At 40.2% G+C, this 24,310-nt stretch overlaps 2 protein-coding genes across 3 annotated transcripts; one reads left to right on the plus strand and one right to left on the minus strand.

The window, feature by feature from the left end:
• Window positions 1-1,322: 1,322 nt before the first annotated feature.
• On the minus strand, window positions 1,323-14,440 carry scoca (short coiled-coil protein a). 2 transcript variants are annotated; one of them, XM_080418934.1, is made up of 4 exons: window positions 14,152-14,440; window positions 10,466-10,537; window positions 10,224-10,304; window positions 1,323-3,893 (listed from the first exon to the last, which is right to left on the minus strand). In XM_080418934.1, the coding sequence occupies exons 1-4, from the start codon at window positions 14,213-14,215 to the stop codon at window positions 3,751-3,753; spliced, it is 360 nt and encodes a 119-aa protein (XP_080275060.1). In that variant the 5' UTR covers window positions 14,216-14,440; the 3' UTR covers window positions 1,323-3,750. The 2 variants fall into 2 exon arrangements, with proteins under 2 accessions (XP_080275060.1, XP_080275061.1); XM_080418935.1 differs by lacking the exon at window positions 14,152-14,440 and adding an exon at window positions 12,666-12,803.
• A 2,919-nt stretch (window positions 14,441-17,359) lies between these two features.
• Window positions 17,360-24,067, plus strand: LOC308101088 (intercellular adhesion molecule 1-like). The gene is made up of 7 exons (XM_080450417.1): window positions 17,360-17,628; window positions 19,362-19,539; window positions 19,716-19,812; window positions 20,800-20,929; window positions 21,127-21,459; window positions 21,793-22,035; window positions 22,486-24,067. The coding sequence occupies exons 1-7, from the start codon at window positions 17,574-17,576 to the stop codon at window positions 22,563-22,565; spliced, it is 1,116 nt and encodes a 371-aa protein (XP_080306543.1). The 5' UTR covers window positions 17,360-17,573; the 3' UTR covers window positions 22,566-24,067.
• Window positions 24,068-24,310: the final 243 nt, after the last annotated feature.

Raw genomic sequence — 24,310 nt, forward strand, 5'->3', positions numbered from 1 at the left:
AAAAAGATGAATAAAAAATAAGAAATCCTAATAAATAATATAAAAGTAAACGTATATACAGTATATCTACTGGCAGTAGATATACTACATCCAAATACATCACACAAGGTAAACAGATGGTCCAACATCTGGTAGGAGTTTATTACCTCTATTGCTGACCACTTACAAAGTCTATTTCCCCCATTCTGAGCATATTTCTCGACCTGATTAATAAGATGGGACGACAATTTCTCATATGCTGCTACAGTCCCCAGTTGACAGAACTACAGGTATTATGTTCACTGGGGGCAAATCGGCAAACTTCCACTCATGAACCAGGATTTTCCTACCCAGCACGCACAAGAGTTGTACGAATCCAATCTGCCTCTGACCTAGGGAGATCGTGCAGTGGTAGGTGATCACCTAAAATGTACAAACTAGGAGAAATAGAACCTCACCCATGCTTAATTTAGTCATTTCATTAATGGTTGTCCAATAATCCTGCACTTTTGCGCAGGACCTACAGAAGGAATCTCCAGCACTCTGGACTCAGTTTAGCTCTGAATAAATCAAGTCAAGTTGATTTTATTTATAATCTTAAAGTCCTGTTTTAATCTCCCTTGACATTTTCTTTTTCTTCCTTTAATTACATTCATTAGTTTTTCTCAACGTCGCCTCAGAAAACGACATTTCTTAATCTGTTTTCCATCTTTGGGTCTGTTTTTCCGCTGAATTGCATTGTTTGAGCCTAGGCCTGTTTTGAAATGCTGTACTTTTAACTTGTTTATGATATAATACACTGAACTTGTCAACACAGAGAAGCCTGCAGTGTAAATCCAACATTTTTAGGGACCTGAGTCAATGGTCAATCAATTTGAACAACAGATCTAGAATAGACAAATAAGGTGTTGGCCTCTGCAACCATGAAATCACTGTCATGAATCCTTTCAGTTGGCAGACTGCGCTGTTCCAGAATATCTGGACTACCTGAAATATTAATTCTGGAACGCTTATGTGAGAAAACGGGTTTATGCAAATTTCTTTTCTATGTTATTGTCTCAAGCTTTTGTAGGTCATGTTCTTGCCCAGTGATGGCAGATTTCCCTGTTTACATGTTTGCTAATTGTACATTGCTCTTGGAAGTAAAACGATATTTAATACAAAAACTGTGTCCTTTTTCCTCCCTTGTTTTCGAGATATACTGTAAGCATGCAAACATACTTTAGAAGACACCATATCTAAACTATATCACCTGTACCTTTTTTTTGTAATTGCATTTTCTATCAAGTAATCTTGAATCTATTACACACAAAGATTGGGTAAGTAATACAAAAACAGAGAAATAAATGATATTTTGTCTTTATTAAAACAAACATTAGAAGGCAAATTGAGTTAACATTTACATGGCATCTACACACAGGGTAGTTACCTTCTTGGGAGGTGTGTACTGTAGGTAGGGCATAGCATGCCAAAGGGAAACTGAATAAATATAAGCATATACTGTAACTGTTCAAATATCATTTATTACAGGATCCATGAAGTGTGCAGTGTGACCATCCTAAAATGTAATGTTTCCTTTTACAATAGCACCAGAAATAATAGTCACTCTTGATAAGTATTTCATAAACTCCAACTTTTTCAAGTCCAAATGAACTAACCTGCCCCTGATTCAAGCTGAAAGTTCAATGTTGAGATTCCATTCCATATCATTGCCTTCCTCCAATTTCTTTAAGCCAGAGTTATACTTAGTTGAGCTCGCGAGTGTCACACCGAAAATAGCCGATCTACAGGCTCAACGCATCACATGCGTCGTGAGCTTGTAGATCTGCTATTACCGGTGCGCAACTAAGTATGAATCAGGCATCAGACCAAGGCAGTGTGGGCCTTTTGAGGCTCCACTCTCCCATTTCCGCTTGCAGAATTGTGATCAGCCATAGTATATCTCTATGGGATCAGCACATCACATGTTTGTTCCTGGTAATGCCCAGATAGATTCTTCCAGGCAGTGTTCTTCAGCCTGGGTGATTGGATCAATAGCACTCAAGGCCTCTAGTTTTCTTTCTGCTTCCTTTTACAGTTAAAGGGGAAAGCTGGCCTGCCTTTTTGCTTCGTGCGCTCTTCAATTAACTCTGTCTTTCGCTTCAGTTCCTCCACGTCTCATTCGGTCTACTCTGCCGCTGCCTCACTAATACTTAATATGATTTGCACTGTCCTTTCTCCTGCAACTGCAAGTATAAGGAGTGCCTTATTCTCAATTCAACCATGACATCACATCTTTGTCATGGTTTTACAGTATTTTATTAGAAATAGTTAAAATTCTAACATTTGCTTTGGAGCCCAACAAGGACTCACTTTTCGGGACAACAAAGGAGTAAATTTAACGGGTCACCAATGCTTGAGTTGAAATAAAATATCTGTGTTATTTTCAAAGGATTTAGTTTTATGACAAAACAGCAATAAAATTGAATCTATGTACATTTCTGACCACTTGAGATCCAGTTTCCCTGTGCTTTCATTTCCAAGCATGCCGTAGTGGCAATATCAAACTAGATACCAATTCCCTGTGCATAAGAAACCGTATAGTGGCTTTAACCATTCTGCAATCGAGTGATTTGATTCAATCATATTTCATAAGACATACAATTATTAGACAAAAGGAAAAGAACAACAGTGTTCAAGGCGTCCGTTACTCGCACGTGAATGAATTACATGACCATGCGATTCATATTTGTCACTCATTAATACAGTCCAGTTCAATCCAGATTAAACAAGTTTTGAAGTACAGAAATGAAATCATGGCATCATTATGACATCCAAGATCCAACCAAAATGCAGATCCGGCTTCCATAGAAATACAGTATATAAATAAACAAACAAACAAAACAAAGAGTTTAGAAGAATTTTTTAAGTTTACGCCCTCTTTATGTGACAGATTAAAGTTTTGCCACATTGGACAATACTATGCTGTGCCAAGTTACATATTTGAGAGTAAATTTAGCAACTTTAGCAAACTCGACGTTCCCCCAAATGACACTATCTGAATTTTAATCGTAACATGGACAGCGTGCATATTAAAAGAAAAAAGGAAAATGTATTTGCAAATACTATTTACTCCAAATCTGACAGTGTGAGAATGAACCCTATGTACAAATACCCCCTAACCACTTGTCTTGCCAGTTGTTCCAATGTTCAGTATACAAATTTAGATTTTTTTATTTTCACTGTTGTCTAGCTGAGCTAGAATCTTGTACTAGTGATCCAAGGATGACCTTTAGTCTCTAGGAAGGAGAGAAAGCTGCTACAAAACAGAGCTGGCCAATACTGTCATTAAAATCAGTCCGTTATGTCCAAGTCTTAACTTAGTGAGTCATTAGAATAGGTGACTTAAGGGGAACATCGTTGATATTGAACATGAATCCTGTCACTGTATTGTAAAAATCGTAACAGAACACTTGAAAGACATGTTTTACTTAGGCTGGCGGAGATTTTCCAGTGCCATGAGCGAGTTCTCAACACACACAATGCATTGGCAAGTGTTTTTGTTCTTCTTCAGATTTTCATGACAATTTTCATCACAATAGAATTCACGTTGAATATCGTCAAAGTTCCCCTTTTAACTGTTAGTTTGCATTTTTGATGCAAGTAAATTTGATTTAACTCATTTGACTTTAGTAAAGACCCAAGTCTGTTAGGGAAACAACTTCATCTCTGTGTCTCTGTGGTGGGTTTACTCTTCCCTGGTGTTTATCTACAGGATTATCCAGGGCTTCCTTACTTCCGTTTGCTCTTGGTGTCGGTCGTCTGGAACACACTGGAGGCAGACATGAGGTTCTCAATGTATTGACCGAGAACCTGGTTCTCTGACTTGAGCTTAAGGTTCTCCTCCTTGACCGCATCCACTCGTGCCGACAGGTCTGCAACATAGATGGGCAAGTCAACAAAGATTATTCCAAAACAGAATAGAATTCATTATTCGAGCGTTTTTTACAATCCATTAAAACATCTAAAACGTCTGTCTAATGTTACCAACTTTGGCAATCATCAAAGCAGCATTATTTCAATCATCTTTTCTGCTACAGTGGCAAGTGGATGAAATTCACAAGCCACAGTGGCCAATAAATAAATGATGAGTTAATCTCACTGTATGTAGGGTAGAAGCCTTGGGAACCAATGTTTCCTGAGCCATGTGGCCCATAGGTCAGGAGCATATCTCCTGTTTCTCTAGTGTGGGCAGCTTGATGGCCATGACTTTAGGTCAAGATGTCAAGAGAAAATCTGATCTGACTATGAAAGATGATTGGTTATTGGGGCACTGATGGCAGGAGCGTCACTCACAAAGACCGCTGCCCGCTGGGCTAGTGATTCAATAGGAACAGTGACTAAAGTGACTTCAACCTTTTGATCTACTGTATGTGAAAGACATCAGTAAATAGTGTCAGAATTCATGGTAAAAGGTGCACATTATGCATTAGTGTGATATAAGGAAAAACCAAAAGGCAACTCCTCGTCCGGTGACTGAAAATGTCAATTAGACTGTGTCAGCAAGAACAGTCAGTTGACAACTACATAGAGAGGGAAGGTATAGTAGAGTTTCAGCGCATAAACCCATCAGTACGGGTCGGAATGCTTGACCCCTTCAGTGATCGGTCCTGTGGCTCTGGGGAGGACATTCTCTTGACATAGTTTGGGCCCACTTTTCCACTTAGAGATGAATACAAAGTTATTCTGAGTGGTTACCTTATAGTATAATGAAACATTCCTATCCTGATGGGAGTGGTCTCTTTCAAGATGACAATGCCTCGTCCACAGGGAACAAGGGGGTCACTCACTGAATGTTTTATGAGTATATACATGATGTCAATCATTATGCTATGGCCTTCACAGTCACCCGATCTGAACCCTTTTGAACATCTACAGCATGGGAAATGTTGGTCTAATGTGTTAGACTGCTCTCCACCACCATCGTCAAAACACCAAATGAGGATATTATCTTTGGAAGAATTGTCTTCCTTCCTTCCCTCCAGTAGAGTTCCAGAGACTTGTACAATCTATGCTACGGTGCACTGAAACTGCCCTGGTGGCTTGTGGTGGCAGAACACCAGTTTATATTGTTTTCCTTTCATTTGACATCTGTCTGTCTGTGTGTATCTGTCTGTCTGTGTGTGTCTGTGTGTCTGTGTGTGTGTGTGTGTGTGTGTGTGTGTGTGTGTGTGTGTGTGTGTGTGTGTCTGTCTGTCTGTGTGTGTGTTATACAGTATATACACACATACATACTCCACAATATAATTTCACTTGTCAACACCCGGCAAGTACCAGGCTAACAGCTAATGCTAAATCTGGCACTGTGCATATACAGAAAGAGTGTGGGGGGAAAAGACTGGAGAGGTGGGTAAGAATGAACAACCAGGAGAAAAAGAGAGCAAGGGCTACAGATATTAGTAGGGGGTACTAAGCACAAAAAATGGCCAAATCGTTACGCGGCGGATAAAAGCATGAAATTTGATACAGATGTCCCTTGGGTCATCCTAAAACATCCTAGAAGGGGTGCCCAAAAAAATCTTAAACAGGAAGTGACGTATGGACAAAATTCAAAATGGCCACCTAAACTGTTGACCGTTGACTCAAAAGACACCAAAAGAATCTCCAAAAAGCATAAAATTTGGCACATATGTCCCTTGGGTCATCCTAAGACATCCTAGAAGGGGTGCCCAAAGGAATCTGAAACAGGAAGTGAGTTATTGACTAAATTGAAAATGGCCGCCTAGTGTTGTCGATTGACTCAAAAGACAACTAAAGAATCTCATAAAAGCATACAATTTGGCACACATGTCTTTTTGGTCATCCTAAGACATCCTAGAAGGGGTGCCCAAAGAAATCTTAAGCAGGAACTGAGTTATTGACAAAATTGAAAATGGCCGCCTACAGTGTTATCTATTGACTCAAAAGACAACTAAAGAATCTCATAAAAGCATAACATTTGGCACATATGTCCCTTGGGTCATCCCAAGACATCCCAGAAGGGGTGCCCAAAAAAATCTTAAACAGGAAGTGAGTCATTGACAAAATTGAAAATGACCGCCTACAGTGTTGTCGATTGACTCAAAAGACAACTAAAGAATCTCATAATGGCATACATGTCCCTTGGGTCATCCTAAGACATCCTAGAAGGGGTGCCTGAAATTATCTGAAACAGGAAGTGAGTTATTGACTAAATTGAAAATGGCTGTGTACAGTCTTGACAGATGATGCAAAAGACACTCATAAAAAATAATCTCATAAAAGCATGACATTTGGTACAAATGTCCCTTGGGTGATCTGAATGCATCCTAAGGGGTGCCAAAAAAGTTTGAATAGTCTCTCAATGGAAAACACTCCTCCCACACGGGCTGCACTGCTACAATATTCAAATCGAGCAGCCAATCTAGCATTTGGTCCAGAAGCCTGAAAGCTATGCAATCTCTACCATCTCCTGACAAATAAATTAAAGTCGCTGATTCGTGGACACCTTTATGGACACTCTTGCCAGAGGCTGCTTAAGTTTGTAGAGAACTCAAGTGTGGCTGCAAAGCTGAGCCCTTCTGTTCGAGAAAGTGTAGATGCCGGGATGCTGGGTTACCTTGCAGAGCATTATGCCAATGTGCTGGTAATTGCGAAATGTCACACATGAATACATGTAGTTACTAAACACTAATCACAAAAAAACAGTAATGATCAAGAAGAAAATACATGAGAAGATAGAGTGTAAAACAAGCAAGAAGATGTAGAGTGCAAAATTAATAAGATAAGATGCAGAGTAAAATAAATGAGAATATGCAGAGAGTTAGATAAATAAAGAAGATTCAAAGAGTACAATAAAAAAATTATGCAGAAAGTAAAATAAATAAGTGATGTAGAAATGAAAACAGAAGGTAGACTACAAAATACGGCAAGTTATGCACTGCATAACCTGTCGTATTGAGTCTGCATAATATGCAGACTGCCATGGTCAACTGTTTAAACAGCCATTTAGAATTTCTTCAACATGGTCCCTTCCTAAAAAGTTTAATAAACAAGCAAACAAATAAATAACCCCTTCTAGGATATATTAAGAAGCACTCAATGTACGTACCAAATTATACACTTTTATGACGTCCCCTTATGTTTTCTTTTGTGTCAACTGCTTTTAGGCGGTCACTTCCTGTTTAAAACCTTTTTGGGCACCCCTTGTAGGATGCGTTCAGATCACCCAAGGGACATTTGTACCACATTTCATGCTTTTATGAGATTCTGTAGGTATCTTGCATCATCTTTCAACACTGTAGGCGGCCATTTTCAATTTAGTCCATAACTCACTTCCTGTTTCAGATTATTTTGGGCACCCCTTCTAGGATGTGTTAGGATGACCCAAGGGACATATGTGCCAAATTGTATACTTTTTGGAGATTCTATAGGCTTTTTGAGTCAATCGCCAACACTGTAGGCGGCCATTTTCAATTTAGTCAATAACTCACTTCCTGTTGAAGACTTTTTTGGGCACCCCTTCTGGGATGTCTTAGGATGACCCAAGGGACATGTGTGACACATTTTATACTTTTTGGAGATTCTTTAGTTGTCTTTTGAGTCAATCGACAACACTAGGCGGCCATTTTCAATTTGGTCAATAACTCACTTCCTGTTTCAGATTTTTTTGGGCTCCCCTTCTAGGATGTCTTAGGATGACCCAAAGGACATGTGTGCCACATTTTATGCTTTTTGGAGATTATTTTGGTGTCTTTTGAGTCAACGGTCAACTAGCCTGAGGCTACGAGCTCAATCCATGGTCTTGAAGGGCGGACCCAAACACAGCCGCCCGGATTTGTGCGTGGCTTCCTATTGCTTCACCAATCTATGTCCCCGCTAAGGCTGAACGATTAATCGTTTTCAAACCGAAATCGCGATTTGAAACCACGCGATTAGCTAATCGCAAAGGCCGCGATTTTTTTATTTTTTATTTTATCATAATAAATAATTTTAATATTCATATTAATCCCAGAGCACCCGCGGGACTTGTCTCCTTCTCTCCAGAGTGGCTGCCTGCCTCTCTCTACAGGGAGCGAGAGGGCAGCGAGCCCCCCCGCCCCTCTCTCTCTCGCTCTGTCCCTCTCATAGAGTTAGGTCTCCGTCGGCTACGAGTATTTAAAGTTTGTCGAACGGCCGTGTTGCGCAAATCCCTGATGCCGCGCGTAGCGGTAAAACATTATTTTCGGTGCGACACAAGTAGTGTAGTAGTAGTGTTGCTCCTATCTATGTTTGCTTCTGTAAGTGTAACTTGTATTCTTCCCATCATTATTAATCTATTATATAACTATATAAACTATATAACTGTTGAATGCTGTGATATGTAAACAATACGATGGAAAGCACTTCCTGGTCAGTGTTGCCAGGTTTTGTGAGAGAAATAAGCAACCCTGTCTATGAAAACAAGCCCAAAAGAAGCGACTATGAACTGTATCTTTGTCACTTATGTTATGTACAGTGGTGGAAAAAGTACTCAAATGTTGTACTTAAGTAAAAGTATCAATACTGCAATGTAGAAGTACTCTGTTACAAGTAAAAATTCAAAATGTACTTGAATAAAAGTACAAAAGTATTGGTATCAAAATGTACTTAAAGTACCAAAAGTAAAAGTACTAATGTTTGAAAATAGCAGATCTACAAGCTCACAACGCGTCGTATCACGGCGCGTTGTGAGCTTGTAGATCTGCTATTTTCAAATAACCTAGGTATAAAATAGGGCCAAAGTGGTTAATGTAGGTTTTACAATATTATAATTTATATCTGAAAAGTAACTAGTGACTAAAGTTTTCAAATAATTGTAGTGGAGTAAAAGTACAATATTTGCCTCTGAGATGTAGTGGAGTAGAAGTTAAAGTATTGGAAATTAGAAATACTCAAGTAAAGTACAAATACAGTACTTAAGTAAATGTACTTAGTTACTTTCCACCACTGCGTTATGTATTCTGAGTTTTTCACTTCCAAGGAGTAGTAGTAATACAATGTACAGTAGGAGAGGACTTTGCCTTGTGAGACAAAAAAGTGTTACATTTTAGTTGAATGTTAATCTACATAAGCTAAATACTGGATATCAGTAAATATGCTTCTTTAGCCATAAGTGAAATACCTACTTATTTCACTGCTGTGAATTGTTTACACAAAAAGGTAATTATTTGTTTAATTTTATTTTTATTTATTGAACTTCATTTCAGAAAAAGCTTCTCTTCTTGAGCCATAAGTTAATGACTTAACAAGTTCAATGTTGGGTTGTTTACAAAAATAAGCTATTTCTATTCCAGCTAAATGTTTAAATATATACATGGGAAAAAAGTACTTGGAAGATACATGTTGGAAGCAATGAAGCAATTCATATCTTTTAGTTCTCATCCTTATTTATTAGAATCTAGAACAGTAAATAAATGGTATGCCATTTGGTAATGTTCCATTACTTCCAATTACTTTTTAAACGTACACAGTGAATACTAAACTGAAGCTTGACTTAAAAAAATGTTAAAGATTTTTTCTTTTTTTTAATAAAATTAAAAAATCGCAATCAAATCGCAATCGCAATATCAGTCAGGAAAATCGCAATTAGATTTTTTCCCAAAATCGTTCAGCCCTAGTCCCCGCCTCCCCTCCCCTCCCCCCCCCGGCCTGTGCACGGAGCACGCTGACGTCACAGAATTTAGAGCGACGCCCCTCTGCACTCTGATTGTTTAGGAGATAACAAGGTCCAAGACCATCGTTCCTGCATGGCTCCCCCAGGCTTTTTTTCTTTTGTAACAAAAAAAAGCCTGGGTTTCCGAGGCTAACGGTCAACAGTTTAGGTGGCCATTTTGGATTTTGTCCATAACTCACTTCCTGTTTAAGATTTTTTTGGGCACCCCTTCTAGGATGTTTTAGGATGACCCAAGGGACATCTGTATCAAATTTCATGCTTTTATCCGCCGCGTAACGATTTTTCACTTAGTACCCCCTACTATATGGCAATACAAGGAGATGGGCATGTTAAAAAGTTCAATGCTCAACAAATCTTGGAAAGCGATGTGAGATGGACTTAAGAGATGAAGCGCATTGATTGAGATATGAGTTGGCGTTAGTGCGCATAAGAAAGAGTCATAGTAGTGAATAGCCGATGTGTTCAACAACCTCTAAGTGGATGCTGTGTGTTTAGAGAGCAAGGACAGAACAGTAGGTATGTTTGGGAGGGCAAGAGAGAAAGAAAGGCATACCTTCCAGCGTGTGCTGAAGTTCCAGAACCTGATTTATGAGCCTGGTCTTCTCTTCCACCTCCACTTGGTTCTCCATTTCTCCTGAAGCACACACACAAGTTCCATTTGACATCATGCCCATAAGCAGATACAGCATTCTCACTGCAATTAACCAGATGTATCTCTCTCTCTCTCTCATACATTGATTGCACTTATTTTCCCCTCGCACCACAAGACAACCAGATACACAGAAGTGTCCGTACCATCTATGTCACAGTTCATGGTGAAGAGCTCCGTGTCCTGTTTGGTATACAGGGCTGCAGTTCGACTGTCCGCTGTAAGACAAGACAAACAATGAGGAGAGAGTCGAACAGTGGGAGAGGGAGGGGGGGGGGTGGTTGTGATCCAGACCAGTGGTTCTCAACATGTGGGTCGGGACCCCCACATCAGGCGGGTCCCCAGATAACAGTGAAGTGACAATTTAAGGCCTTTTTAATACCTAACCAAAAAAAGACCATTACTGCATCAAAAGTAATCAATAAGCTACATTGGCCAAATTGTCAAATAATATAAGAAAGAGGCAAACAAAATAAAAAATAGCCGATCTATAAGCTCACACCATTTTCACAATATTTATCTGTGGAACCGAGTCAAACTAAACGTAATGTCTCAATTCCTACAATTCCAAGTGCTTATCAAGGGGTGTGTGTGTGTGTGTGTGGGGGGGGGGGGTCCAACCGGTTCAAATATGATTATTTTGGGGTGTCACGCCCTGAAAAGGTTCACTTTCAGGCCACTGATCCAGACAACAAACTTCAGTGAGTGTTTTACTGTTATCTAGTTCATACTGCTGTCTTGTGCACTGATCCGCTATCATTCTAAAGAGAGAGGGGCAGCACACGATGAGGGGAGAAGATACAAAGGAAATACATGAAAAATCTATATCAATTCGCCAAATGACAGCTGCTTCTTTCTTTTTTTACACGTTGTTAGCTTGAAGCTCGGTTCTTTTAGACAAGTAACGTCGTCGTACGACGGAGCATAAGGAGAGGCTGACGCCACGCCCAGGCCGATATGGAGGAGCCCTGATGATGGAGCCCCACGTCCAGCAGACAGGGTTGCCATGTCCGCTTATTACAAGCGACTTTTTTTGGCTTCTTTTTCTGTAAAGTTGCTTGTAAATATTGGTGGTTGCGAGTTGCGATTTTTTTGGTCTCGTTTCTAAAGTGTAGCTTATTTGGGCTTGTTTCCCAATGTTGTTTACACCAGTGGTTCTGAAACATTTTCATGTAATTTGAATATTTTGTTCCAGGGACCCCTGTACCAGATTTGTGTTGTTAAAATATTCCACATCCCCCCAGATCATTTTGAAAATAGCAGATCTACAAGATCACAACGCGTCACGATCAGCTATTTTCAAATAGCCAATGCATGTAGGTTTAAAGTGCTCATGTGGCCTATTTATTCGCTTCTTTTGGGCTTGTTTTCCTAGACCTGGTGTCTTATTTCTCACACAATCTGGCAACACTGATCAACACAGAATAGATGATCGAATTAGCCACCGCGATGCTACACAGCCTGGGCTGCTGGACAATATTTGAAAATATCCAATGTAAAACATTTCAAGTGAATAAAGTTCAGTGTTAATAAAGTGTTCAATCAGAACATGATACATGATGGAAGATACGAGGCACGACGAGAATGAGAGAAATATATCACGACAAGACGTTATGGGCCTTGGATATCGTTATAACATTTTACAGTCACATCATTCAGCTCTCTAGTCAAATACACAAACATTATCAGCCGTTATCTGAACCATTTAACCAGTAGTAGATGAAATGAAACGGTAGCTCCGACAGAAATACTGAAAACAAACACTGATGTAACGGTGCTATCAGCGTTGCCAGGTCTTGCGAGAGAAACAAGCAACCAGGTCTATGAAAACAAGCCAAAAAAGAAGCGAGCCCTTCGCCCTTTAAACGTTGGCTATAATTACAAAATAGCAGATCTCACAAAGCTCACGACGCGTCGAAGCTTGTAGATCTTTTTTTTTTTTTTTTAACTGAATATTTAAAAAAAAAACATTTTAACAACACAGATCTATCCTACTCCCTGGCACCTGGCATAAAATATTTTCAGATTGGGGTCCGCAGACAAATACATATTAATTTGGGGGTCCTTGACTTGAACATGGTTGAGAAACAACACTAGAAACAAGCCCCAAAAAAAAAACGCAATCCAATAACCAATATTTACAATAAACTTCACAGAAAAATAAGCCCAAACAAAGTCGCTTATAATAAGCCGATATGGCAACACTGCGTGCTAGCATGCTGCTAAGCTAGCCAGTTAGCTTGTATGGGAGAATTCTCCAAATCAACGCCATTGTGGGTTTGTAAAGCAATGGATCGTCTGGTTCCACCGCTAATAACGACTGTTTGTGTCCATGTTAAGGTTTACCTTCGGTGAGACAAGAAAGGTCCGCTTGGTTTTCGATCAGCTAACCTTGTAAACAAGACACTGCAGTTTTGCTTTTGGTGATGAGACAACACTACACTAACACTAAACCCTCTGACTCTCACACACACCACATCATCATCTCCAACAACACACACACACACACACACACGCCTACACTGTAATTACCTAGGTGTACCGCCAGAGGGAGACATCTTTTCATGGCACCTCAGTGGAGAGATGCACCCCGATGGACATGTGTTGCCAACTCTCGTGAGAGACATAAGCCAACCGACCTCCAAAAACAAGCCAAATCTTGCGAGAGATAAGCCAAAACAAGCCCAAAAACTATGGCCATATATTCCTAATAATAACAAAGCATATCATATGTAGGTCTATAATCATTTATGTTCTGGTTATTTATTATAACATTACACACATACTTGAGCCAGGGGCTTAATAAGTAGACACCAGCCCCTCAGTCAGTACCTAAACATAACCACTTTAACCCAGGCAGTACGCCTGTCATTGTAGGTGAAGAAGAAAAAAAAACCACTAAGTGTTAAGTGGTTAATGCATGCCCAACAGTAGCTTGTAGACTGAACTGTACAGTCAGCATGTTGGCTGACCCATAGATATATATCTATGGGCTGACCTACCAAGTCTAATGCCCCCCCCCCCCCCCTGCAAGGCCAAACCTTCAAGCTCTGACCTCAACACATGCACCCACCATCACCTCAACACAACAGATGGTTAAAAAAAAAGAAAATTTCTTGTAACAATTCTTGTAGCCTACACACTCATGAAATAATCATAAAGTGTGTGTGTGTGTGTGTGTGTGTGTGTGTGTGTGTGTGTGTGTGTGTGTGTGTGTGTGTGTGTGTGTGTGTGTGTGTGTGTGTGTGTGTGTGTGTGTGTGTGTGTGTGTGTGTGTGTGTGTGTGTGTGTGTGTGTGTGTGTGTGTGTGTGTGTGTGCGTGCGTGTGTGCATGTGAAAGCCATGCATACACCATTTGAAGGAGCCACTCCTCAGTCTTGCCACAATAGAAATGCCCACACAACCACACCTGTTCTACAAGTTTGTCGCTGTTTGAGGCTTCTGTTCTGTCTCATATATAGGCTGCTCACTTGTGCAAGTCAAATGCTGGCTGCCAACTTACCTGCATAGGTCCTCTGACCTATGCCTGCATATAGAAATTCCCTCATAATAAAATGAAATATGCCTGCTATGTGAGATGATGACTTCTGTGTATATGTGTCATATGATTTTAAGCACTGGCACTTAACATAAAGGACAAGTTAGTGGTTATACATCTCCAACTGACTTAATACAGTTCATGTGTGAGTGTGACTAGTACGTAGTAACCATGTCAGAACCAGTCCATGCATCATAGCTTAGGTACAGTACAACCACATACCATGTTCTTGAATAATAACATTTTAGAGAACAGTTGTGTCTTAGCACATATTATTTGCTTAAATGAATGTACCTGCATCATCTGCCAGAGAGATATTGGTGAAGGTCCCATCATCTTCATCCAGCTCTTTCTCCATATCTCTGCTCTGGTTTGTTTCTTCTCTAGAATGTTATTTTCACTTGGTTTCACTCACCATTGCCCTTTTGCTGACAGCTGTTCTTAAACCCATGCCTTTACTTTGTTTGGTTGCTTTTAATACATTTCTTCCTCATACAGTTCTATGTATGTATTTCAGTTCCTCCATGCCTCCCTCCCTCCATCTCTGTCTCAATCTCTCTCTGTCTCTCTTTCTTTCTCTTTCTCTTTGTCTCTCTCTCTCTCTCTGTCGCTCTCTCTGTACTTTCCCCTACAGACACCTGTTCCGGTAAGATGGCTCCACCTCCTCATGAATAATTCACGTCACCACGGTTACATTTACTACCTGACTGGTGGCTCAGATGACAGAGTTTTCATGGCCGGGCTTCACCATGGTGATTCCTGAGTCAGAAAAGTGACTGATAGCTCCTTTAAAGGCAACATATGGTTCAAAGTTCAACCTGTAACACAACAGGAACAATAAGGGGCCATAAAGACATCATTCAGTGTACACACATGCACGCACGCACACACACAACACACACATAATTTGGATGAATGGTAACGCATTAACCACTAAGTGAAAGTGTGTATATGTTGACACAGACTGACTCAGAAACTTTGTTTTCTTTAGTCTTTTTTATACCTATCCACCTAGCCACTTTAACTTTAAAACATGACATCAGATGAAAATACAACATAACCCTGCACCAGCCAATCTCAACATCTCTTCAGCAGTATTCATGTTTATTGTACTTTTGACTCCACTACATTTCTAGGAATGGAAAACAGTACGTTTGAATTAACCACATAAGCCCTATTTCAATAGTGAAAATAGCAGACCTACAATGTCACAACACCTTGTAGATCTGCTATTTTTACTAAAATGGATTTTCTTTCAAAATGTGAACTTTTAAAACATCTTTTTGGATAACGTCTAAATTGTAATACAGCAAAGCATTGTTGCTAAAAAGAAAATGTACTTTGTAATTTGTACTTTTGAATACTTAAGTATTTTATAAAGCACATACCTTTGAATACTCAGGTGTTTTGAAAAGCAAGTACCCCAGTACTTTAGCTCAACACTTTCACATGCAGTTGAGTAATATTTGACCAGGAGTATCAATACTTTGGCTCAAGTACTGGGGTTGAGTACTTTGTCCACCACTGGCACTACTCTACTCGCTATAAAGCAACGAAAACATATTTAAAAGCTACGAGCTTGTAGATCGTCTATTTTCGACCAGGAGATTTGGAGTAACGGGAAAAAATAAGGGTGGCAAGGTTGAACTGGGCGACCCCGGTCAACAAAGTAAATAGTGTTTAAGAAGTTAAGTGAATAACAACCAATGTTGATAATTACTTTTTGGCTGCAAAGGTACACTATTATTCTATGAGGAAAACAGTTTTATGGGTGTACTGACAAGTAAGACAATGCTGCTTCCTGCTTACTATTCTAGAGTTAAAAATAATGAAAAAAACATAATCAATTCAAAGTCTGGGCTGAATTCCAAAATGCAAAGTGCAATTGCGATGCCTCTTTTTAAATCTATTTTATTCCTTTTATCCTTCATTTCTTTTATGTAAAGCATTTAGAACTGCCTTCATGTATGAAATGGGAGGTAGAAATAAACTTGCCTTGCCTTAGGTTAAGGAACAATATGAAAACGTTAACTACGAGTGATACAGAATTTGTCACTCTCCTCACTTTTGCTTAAGTTTTATTATCTGTAGCAGCTGTACATCTTGATAATTCTCTATTTAATGTGTGATATTCACATTTCATGATGATAGCAATATAATGAAAGCATTATCTCTGCATTTTGTGCTTTAGATGGCTTCTTATTGTACAGAAATGTCTGTGACACATGTTCAATACAAACATACATAACATACGCGTACATAGTCTGCTTATACACTAGACGTACATATCTGTGACACTCTTAATATGACATTTTACTACACAATAAAAGCCTCAGTATTACATGTTTACAAGAGATTGTACAAACCGACCAAAATGGAGCCTTACGGATACATTTTACACTCCGAAAGTTTTCATAAAGGGTTTTACTGTGTACGTTTGTATAAATATTGCAGTTTTGTCCTCTCTGTATGTCCATGTGTAGGCCTAAAGGCACATTCAACCTGGATGCCAATGAGGAAATCTATTGAGATGAAGGATGAACGAATGGTGCCAAACTGTCTACCCATCGATGTTCTTTCAAAAACATTGGGGTTACCAAAGTTCGCTGAAGAAAATGAAGGGAAAAACAAAGCAACAGAGCTTCCTTGACAGCAAAGTGGAAGATCGCCGACTGTGGGACTAGCTTTGAGACCACCATTCTATTGTCTCAACAATCTTTATTTATTCAAACATCAATTGGTTTGCTAGGAAGTTTGTGGGATGTTTGCCCCCCCCTGGACCATTTCGGGGATCAGTACAATGAAAAAGCATGCAGTGCAGGAGATGCTGTACACTTTTTCCAAACATGCTCAAATATACTATATTCACAGCACCAATGTGTCTGTTGTAACCCCAAAAAGACAAAAGGATTATTCCTGATGATTTGTGATGAACTCTTTCAGTTGTAAGTCAATGATGCTTATCTTATCTTGCACATTATATTGGATTCAGAAATGTGAACGTTCATCACTGTCAATGGAGTGTTTAGACAAATGACAGCTTTTTCCATAATGACATAATTTTTCCTAAGTCTCATTGTCCTGTATCAATACTCCCTTCCCTTTAACGGTAACCAAGTTCTACTACCGTGACCCATCTGTTTTGTGTGTGTGTGTGTGTGTGTGTGTGTGTGTGTGTGTGTGTGTGTGTGTGTGTGTGTGTGTGTGTGTGTGTGTGTGTGTGTGTGTGTGTGTGTGTGTGTGTGTGTGTGTGTGTGTGTGTGTGTGTGTGTGTGTGTGTGTGTGTGTGTGTGTGTGTGTGTGTGTGTGTGTGTGCGTGTGTGTGCGTGTGTGTGTGTGTGTGTGTGTGTGTGTGTGTGTGCGTGTGCCTCCGTGCCTGCCTGCCTGCCTGCCTGCCTACACTGCTCAAGTGCCGTATTCTTGACCCTCCCTTCCTTCCTGTCTTGATATACCAATAGAGAACGCCCAGGGTGGATTTCAGGGGCCAGAACAGAGGGGATGCCTGAAATCAACTAAAGACACACATATACAATACACACCCACTATCCCACACACACACTGACACTTCAGACCTGAGTTGCCTAGAATTGTCAGAAGTAGTAGGCAGTCACAGTCAATCAGTCTCTCAGTCAGTCAGTCAGTCAGTCAGTCAGTCAGTCAGTCAGTCACAGTCTTTTTGTCTTTCTTTAATCATATAGTAGGACAGCAAATAAAGGATGAGTGCATCTGAATGGACAAGACTTCTATTTCTCTTCCCCCTCCTTAAACCAGGTGAGTGAATGACAGGTGTGTGTGTGTGTGTGTGTGTGTGTGTGTGTGTGTGTGTGTGTGTGTGTGTGTGTGTGTGTGTGTGTGTGTGTGTGTGTGTGTGTGTGTGTGTGTGTGTGTGTGTGTGTGTGTGTGTGTGTGTGTGTGTGTGTGTGTGTGTGTGTGTGTGTGTGAGTGTGAGTGTGTGTGTGTGTGTGTGTGTGTGTGTGTGTGTGTGTGTGTGTGTGTTGTTGTGGTCACATGTGTAGAGTTCAGATCCTAAACTATAAGTTCTTTCTGTGCTTTCTTAGCCTTTTTTAAATAATCACTGATATATTGGAAGAATGTGATCTATCCTGCAATTATAAGAATGAACCATTTATAACTGAAGATAGCATTCAGAAATTACAGATTTGTTATATTCCATGATACTGACCATGATACTGACATGACACTGACCATGATACTGACCACACACACACACACACACACACACACACACACACACACACACTGTAGCCTGATCTATACTTCATCGTATGACACCGTCGTGTTGTGAGCTTGAAGATCGGCAACTGAGCGACACACATACACGTGCACTGTGCACACGTACACACCAATAATGAACTAACATAGGGTGAGATCATCCGATAGCCAGGAGAACAACCTCGGGATTCCGTGGAACAATGGTCATAGAAAAGAAGAGTTGGGCAGGGTGTCCTTCCTTCCTGAGAGGAACGCACTGGGTGTATTCAGTGTGCCGGCCGGGACACAATGGTTCATAATAGATCAGCTAAATGCACTGTTATTCTATGACCTGGAAAACGATCATTGACCCCCATGATCTAAAAAGACAAACACAGAAATCACAGATCAGCATAGAGTGCAAGCTCAGGATAAACACACACATGATAGCCTAGACAAAAACTATTAAGACGTGAACGCCCAAATATTTAACCACTTAAACCCTATATATACTTAATCGACCTGAGTCCCCCAGGGGTCTATACTAGGTCCCCTCCTTTTTTCCTCTAGTCTATTAATGACTTCACCGAAAATAGCTACTGGCGCGTCAACGCATTGTGAGCTTGTAGATCTGAATGCCCAGAATAGGGAATCCAGTTGGGGAGGCCGGGCAATCTCTGTCGCTGCACTATATTAGGGAATACTACTGGAACTGGGCAGAATAGCATGTTGCTTCGCATACGTTACGCCCTCCCGGTGAAACCCCCCACTGTCAGGTGAAAAGAAGTGGCTGGTTTTCTACACCCTCCCCAAGACCAAACAAGTCAGCAAACAAATAAGAAAAAGAAAAAATGATTGTGTTTGGGCTTTTTATGCCTTTATTTATAGAGGGATAGGGAAAGTAGGCTGACAGGAAATGGGGAGAGAGATGGTGGTGACACGCAGCAAAGGTTGTCCGGAACGGGAGTCGAACCCGCGACACGCTGTCAGGTTGGCATTGCAGCCTTGGGTGCCTGGACTGCCACGCTACGGCCCAGGCCGAAAAAAGACACTTTTACGTGAACCCAGGGACTGAACCAGTGCCAGACAGACGATCTATCTCCTAAGCCCCTGCTATAATGGCTAAAATATGCCACGCCATGTCATGAAATAAGTCATATAAGCTACTGTAGTGTAGACTATACTCTCTCAGGAAGTGTATCAGTTAAGGCTTGGTTGAATGTGCTGCCGTATGTGATTAAATGTCTCTTTCTACTGTTTCTTCTGTTTCTCCCTGACATCATATTCTTCAGTGACCACATCCCCTCACTTACTGCTTCCTTCCCCCAACCCAGCCATACACTCATCTCTAGCTTCCCCCTCCTTCACTACCCCCCCGTCCCCCACCACTCCCCTCATCAGTACCTTTATAGATACACCAGAACAAGAGCAATGCCCTCTCAGCATCACACCTCCCAGTTTGGTGGTCAGGTATGGCGAAAAATACTTCAACATACAATCAATCAATTTAAGGGAAATTGTCAGTATTTTAGAATTAACACCCAGTAAAAAGATGATTGTTTTCTTCCTTGTTTTTGTTTTCTGTTTTTGTTTTATACCAAAAATAAGTGTATACTGTAGCCTATAACATTTTTGTCATACTGTAGGTATGGTGATCCAGTGTCGGCTAACTGCTCCATATTGGGAATGGATTTCATTCATATTGGTTGGGAAGTTCCAGAGTTAGATCCAGCGTCTATTCAGGTAAGTGAAAAGATATATACGACACTATTCAAACGAATTTTGGCATTAACAGAAAAAAAGACCTCATGCTATCTACAGAAGAGGTATCTCGGGATACTGGTTTGTGACAGTGTGCTTAATTTCATTTTCACTAATTCTGTACATTAAAATAGAAACATTTCCAGACATAGCTGCTTTCAATGTCTAAATACAATATATAATATAAGTAATAACTAATACTGTATGTACAATACCTGTAGCTAACCCTTATTTGGCATTTGCATTTATTCTTCTTCTTCTGGCATTGTGGGCTTATTGTTTTAAAGTTTAAAACAATAAATGTGCAACAAATCATGCGCACATGCAACTAAACGTTGCAACCTTCACCAAAATGTAGGCCTAAGTGAGCAGAAATTAAACATATATCCTCCCACATTTAATGCTCAATTGTCCACTAGTTAAGTTATAGGCAGAAAAACGTAGCTGCCCAACACTCCAATATTAACTTTCTTGATTGCATGGACTTACCGTACTCACATTCAGATTAGGGTGGCAGTTGCTCAAGGGGGTCTTTCCCTTTGTGTTTAAGGTTGTGAGTTTGAGTCCTGGATGATGCAGAATAAACACGTTAAGTCGTACTCAGGTATTGTCCTGTGTGAAGTAGAGATGCATGACGTTCACGGTTTTAATGAGCCTTTTGATCCAGACAGTTATGCTGATCGGCCCTGCTTGTATATTCAATTAGCTATTTTTAATTTTTTTCTCCTCTTCCTCCTCCTCAAAATGCCTTTCACAAAACCAAAATTGTCAGATCTACCCTAGTTGAAATTCAAAATGTAAGTCAAACACAGTTAAAGCCACCACAATATAATGAGTATCGTCATTCTCACTGGTCTCATTATGAATCTGTGCGCAGATCTTAACACGGCTAAGCAACAGCATAAATGTGTACCTGTCTTTTAAGTGTTCGTTTCTTCCTGATTTGTGGCCTTTGAACGTCCACTGTAGGGGGATACGATGGTCCGATTTCTGGTGTGGACGGTGAAAACTATGAACAAGTGGAACGTGCATCCCAAGTGCTTTAGACTCGCTGATCCTTCAGGATATTGTGTCACTCAACTAGATCTAACTGCCTACAGTGAGTCGATGCTTTGATTTTACTGACGTATTGAAGTCAATTTGAATATTTTAAGTCTCTGTACTAACACTCCACTGTGTGTGTGTGTGTGTGTGTGTGTGTGTGTGTGTGTGTGTGTGTGTGTGTGTGTGTGTGTGTGTGTGTGTGTGTGTGTGTGTGTGTGTGTGTGTGTGTGTGTGTGTGTGTGTGTGTCCTAGAGCCTCCAGACAGTGTGTCCATCAGTTATGTGAACCACACTGGAGCAGAGTTTGAGGCTCAGCAGTACACCCTGCAGTGTCAGGTCCAGGATGTAGCTCCTGTTCAGAACCTCACTGTGACCTTCTACAGAGGACAGAAAGCATTGGGTCCTCCACAGTCCATTAACAAGGATGAGAGGAAACCAGTGAATGAGACCTTCTCTCTGAACGTCACCTCCAGTATAGAAGATGATGGGGCCGTGTACTGGTGTGAAGCCAAGCTGGACCTTGGACCAGACGGGCCTCAGCCTCCTCCTGTGGTGAAATCAAACAACCTCACAGCCACCGTCTACTGTGAGTCTGACAGACTTGGATCTTGCATTGTTGTAGACTTTAACCCATTTTGACCTGAGGCCGATTCTGAAAAAAAAACAATCATGTTGCTATATATCGTCTCTGTCCAAAACTGTTACTATTCAGGACAAAAAAAAAACACAAAACGTTAGAATACGGTTGATAAGAGGTGTTTCTCGTACACTGCTCACCTCTTCCTCCCTCTACCTTGAGGTTTCTCCCTTTTCAAGACTTCCATCTTTATTGCACTTTCTTTAAATGTGTACATATCGTTTCTGTATAAACGTGTTGCATTTATTTCTCCATCCCACCTGATTCCACCACTTCCTCTAGTTGGTCCCCAGTTCCTGTGCCCAGAAAAACTACAGGTCAGAGAAGGAGGTGAACTCACCTGCGAGGTGAGAGGAAACCCCAGCCCGTCGGTCACCTGGCGCAGAGACGGACAGGTGGTCGTCCCGCCCACGCATTCAAACAGAGAGCATGCTGGGAAGTACACAGTCTCAGCACAGGGAGCTCGTGGGAAGCTTGACCTCACATTGGAAGTGGAGGTCGTCACTGCCCAACCCACTGCCAAAGGTGAGTGGTTTGAAGCATTGAAGAGCAGCAATTAGTGAAAATAAATTATGTAAACTAGAAGCCACATGACATGAGTTTAAGCTTGTAAATATATATATATATATATATATATATATATATATATATATATATATATATATATATATATATATATATATATATATATATATATATATATATATATATATATATATATATATATATATACACACACACACACATATATTTGTGCTATAAGTGGTTATGGCTGTAAGGACGTGTTTGATATTGAATAAGCTTTGGCTTTGAATACAAAAAACATAGTTCTGAATTAGACATGAATATAGAGTAATTACAAAAAGACCAAAAGTAACTAATGTGCCAAGAACAGTCTTTTGATTTTAATTGAAGTCTCTCTCTCTCTCCCGCTCTTCTTTCTTTCTCTCTCTCTCTCTCTCTCTCTCTCTATAGGTACTTCAAATGATTGTGGGCTTTTCCTTGTGGCTGTCCTTATTCAGTTAATATATTGGCTGGGAGACTACAGTTACTAAATGTAAGCTGTGACTGGACTACCTTTGGTGTTTGGATAACTCCTGCTGTTGTGGATCCTTGATCCCAAGAACTTTTAGTCATAACTCTTCCCTGCAAAGATTCATCATTATGTTCGAATGAAACACCAATTCTCCTGTATCCGGTGTACGACAGTGTACAAGATGTCAGCTTCCTCATTTAACATCATTACTTTCCCCTCCCCAATACCCATCCTTTTGTGCATTGCATTTAATTATTATCTTTATTTACCTAGGGGAGGTTCTCTGAGAACAAATTCTCTTTTTCAAGAACGCCCTGCTTCACACTCACACACATTAAAACCTGGGAGCTGGCCAGTACAACCATAGTGGGCAGCTCCACTGGAGCAGTTTGGGGTTCAGTGCCTTGCTCAGGAGCACTTCAGCTGTATTGGGTGAGGGGTAAGAGGTGGTCATTCACTTCCCCTCCCAGATTTCTTTCTGCCTGTCCGGGGAATTGAACCGGGAACCTTTCGGTTACAAACCTGCTCCTCAAAACTTTAGGCCGCAATTAGCACTAATCACTTATCATACCGCTGCAGACTGATCCATTCCAGACTGGGAATCAGTCAGTTGGTCCCATGATGGTCAGAATACCTTTTTGTTGTTGCCAAAGACATTTCGCTCATTTTCAACCTTTCTTCATATAATTGTTCCTCACTGATGCTTTTTGTAAGATGGCACTCTGCTTCTTGCTCTAGCTGTCTCAGAGGAGCGCTGTGGATCATAGTTCAGAAACATACATACTAGAGACTAGAGGCAGGTTAGGTCATTTCAAACAAGATTTAAATGTTCTTTTCTTTAAATTAATGCAAGAACAATGGATTCTATTTCAGCATGCTAACTTCACAGGAAGAGAAAGGCTGTAGTTTCTATTAGCTTGGAATCCCCATCGTCATCGATGATGTCATTGGTAGGCAGATTCTGGAACTGTCCATAGCCCACCAATGAGAGTAGACAGAAATTGTGTCATGCATCTTATGAGCATTAGTGACGACCCACTTATAAGGTTAAAAATGGGTCCTCCTTTAAGGAAATGCTTATTTTGCAAATATCCACTAATGACGCCTTACATCATCTTTGACCTTGGGCAGTGATATAAGCTTCCCACATGTATTTTTTAAGAAAAATTAAATAAAAAGTTTCAATAACTTTTTCAACACAGATAGTGTGTTGAAAAAGTTCTCTCCTATGAATTGATTTTCAGGACATCAAGAAAATGTGTTTATACGTGCCAATTTTAATATAGGATGCCTAAACAATGTTACTCCATTGTTACTTTCACCATTCAGAGCATCTGAAGTGTAACATTAGTAGTCCATCAGTTACAGGCCGCATTTAGGAATTTGGTAAATTGGTACCAGTCAAGGTGGCCAATTTTAATATGCATTTTCTGAAAGATATTTTTCTGGTATATCAGAGTGTCACATTTGTTGCATGATAGGAGCTTGAAATTAGAAGCTTACGTTTAGGAAACAGTTCAATGTCATGCGCCTCACTGTACACAACTGTATCAAAGTTTTAGTTTGACAGTTTTATAAATGGAAAGTTCATACAAAACCAGAAATACTGTTTTAATTTTCCTCAGTTTGGGTATTTTCTTTTTCCCCAATTATATTTTATATGATAATACATTTTCTTCACCACACTGACAAATGTTCATTTTGCCATCAATGCAATATAGGCTAGCCTAGTATACAGTACAGAATACCAAATCAAGTCATCAA

The sequence above is a fragment of the Gymnoscopelus braueri genome (genome assembly GCF_963280865.1).
Source record: "Gymnoscopelus braueri genome assembly, chromosome: 2".
Classification (NCBI taxonomy): domain Eukaryota; kingdom Metazoa; phylum Chordata; class Actinopteri; order Myctophiformes; family Myctophidae; genus Gymnoscopelus; species Gymnoscopelus braueri.

Bases quoted from the DNA above. Each gene is read 5' to 3' on its own strand.
- scoca (XM_080418934.1), bottom strand. From the start codon at position 14,215: ATGGAGAAAGAGCTGGATGAAGATGATGGGACCTTCACCAATATCTCT. The intron at 10,538-14,151 runs GTACATTCATTT...CTTGTCTTACAG, and splicing joins CTCTCTGGCAGATGATGCAG to CGGACAGTCGAACTGCAGCC. The intron at 3,894-10,223 runs GTATGCCTTTCT...TCTATGTTGCAG, and splicing joins ACTTCAGCACACGCTGGAAG to ACCTGTCGGCACGAGTGGAT.
- LOC308101088 (XM_080450417.1), top strand. From the start codon at position 17,574: ATGAGTGCATCTGAATGGACAAGACTTCTATTTCTCTTCCCCCTCCTT. The intron at 17,629-19,361 runs GTGAGTGAATGA...CATATTCTTCAG, and splicing joins CTTCCCCCTCCTTAAACCAG to TGACCACATCCCCTCACTTA. The intron at 19,540-19,715 runs GTATGGCGAAAA...GTCATACTGTAG, and splicing joins CCTCCCAGTTTGGTGGTCAG to GTATGGTGATCCAGTGTCGG.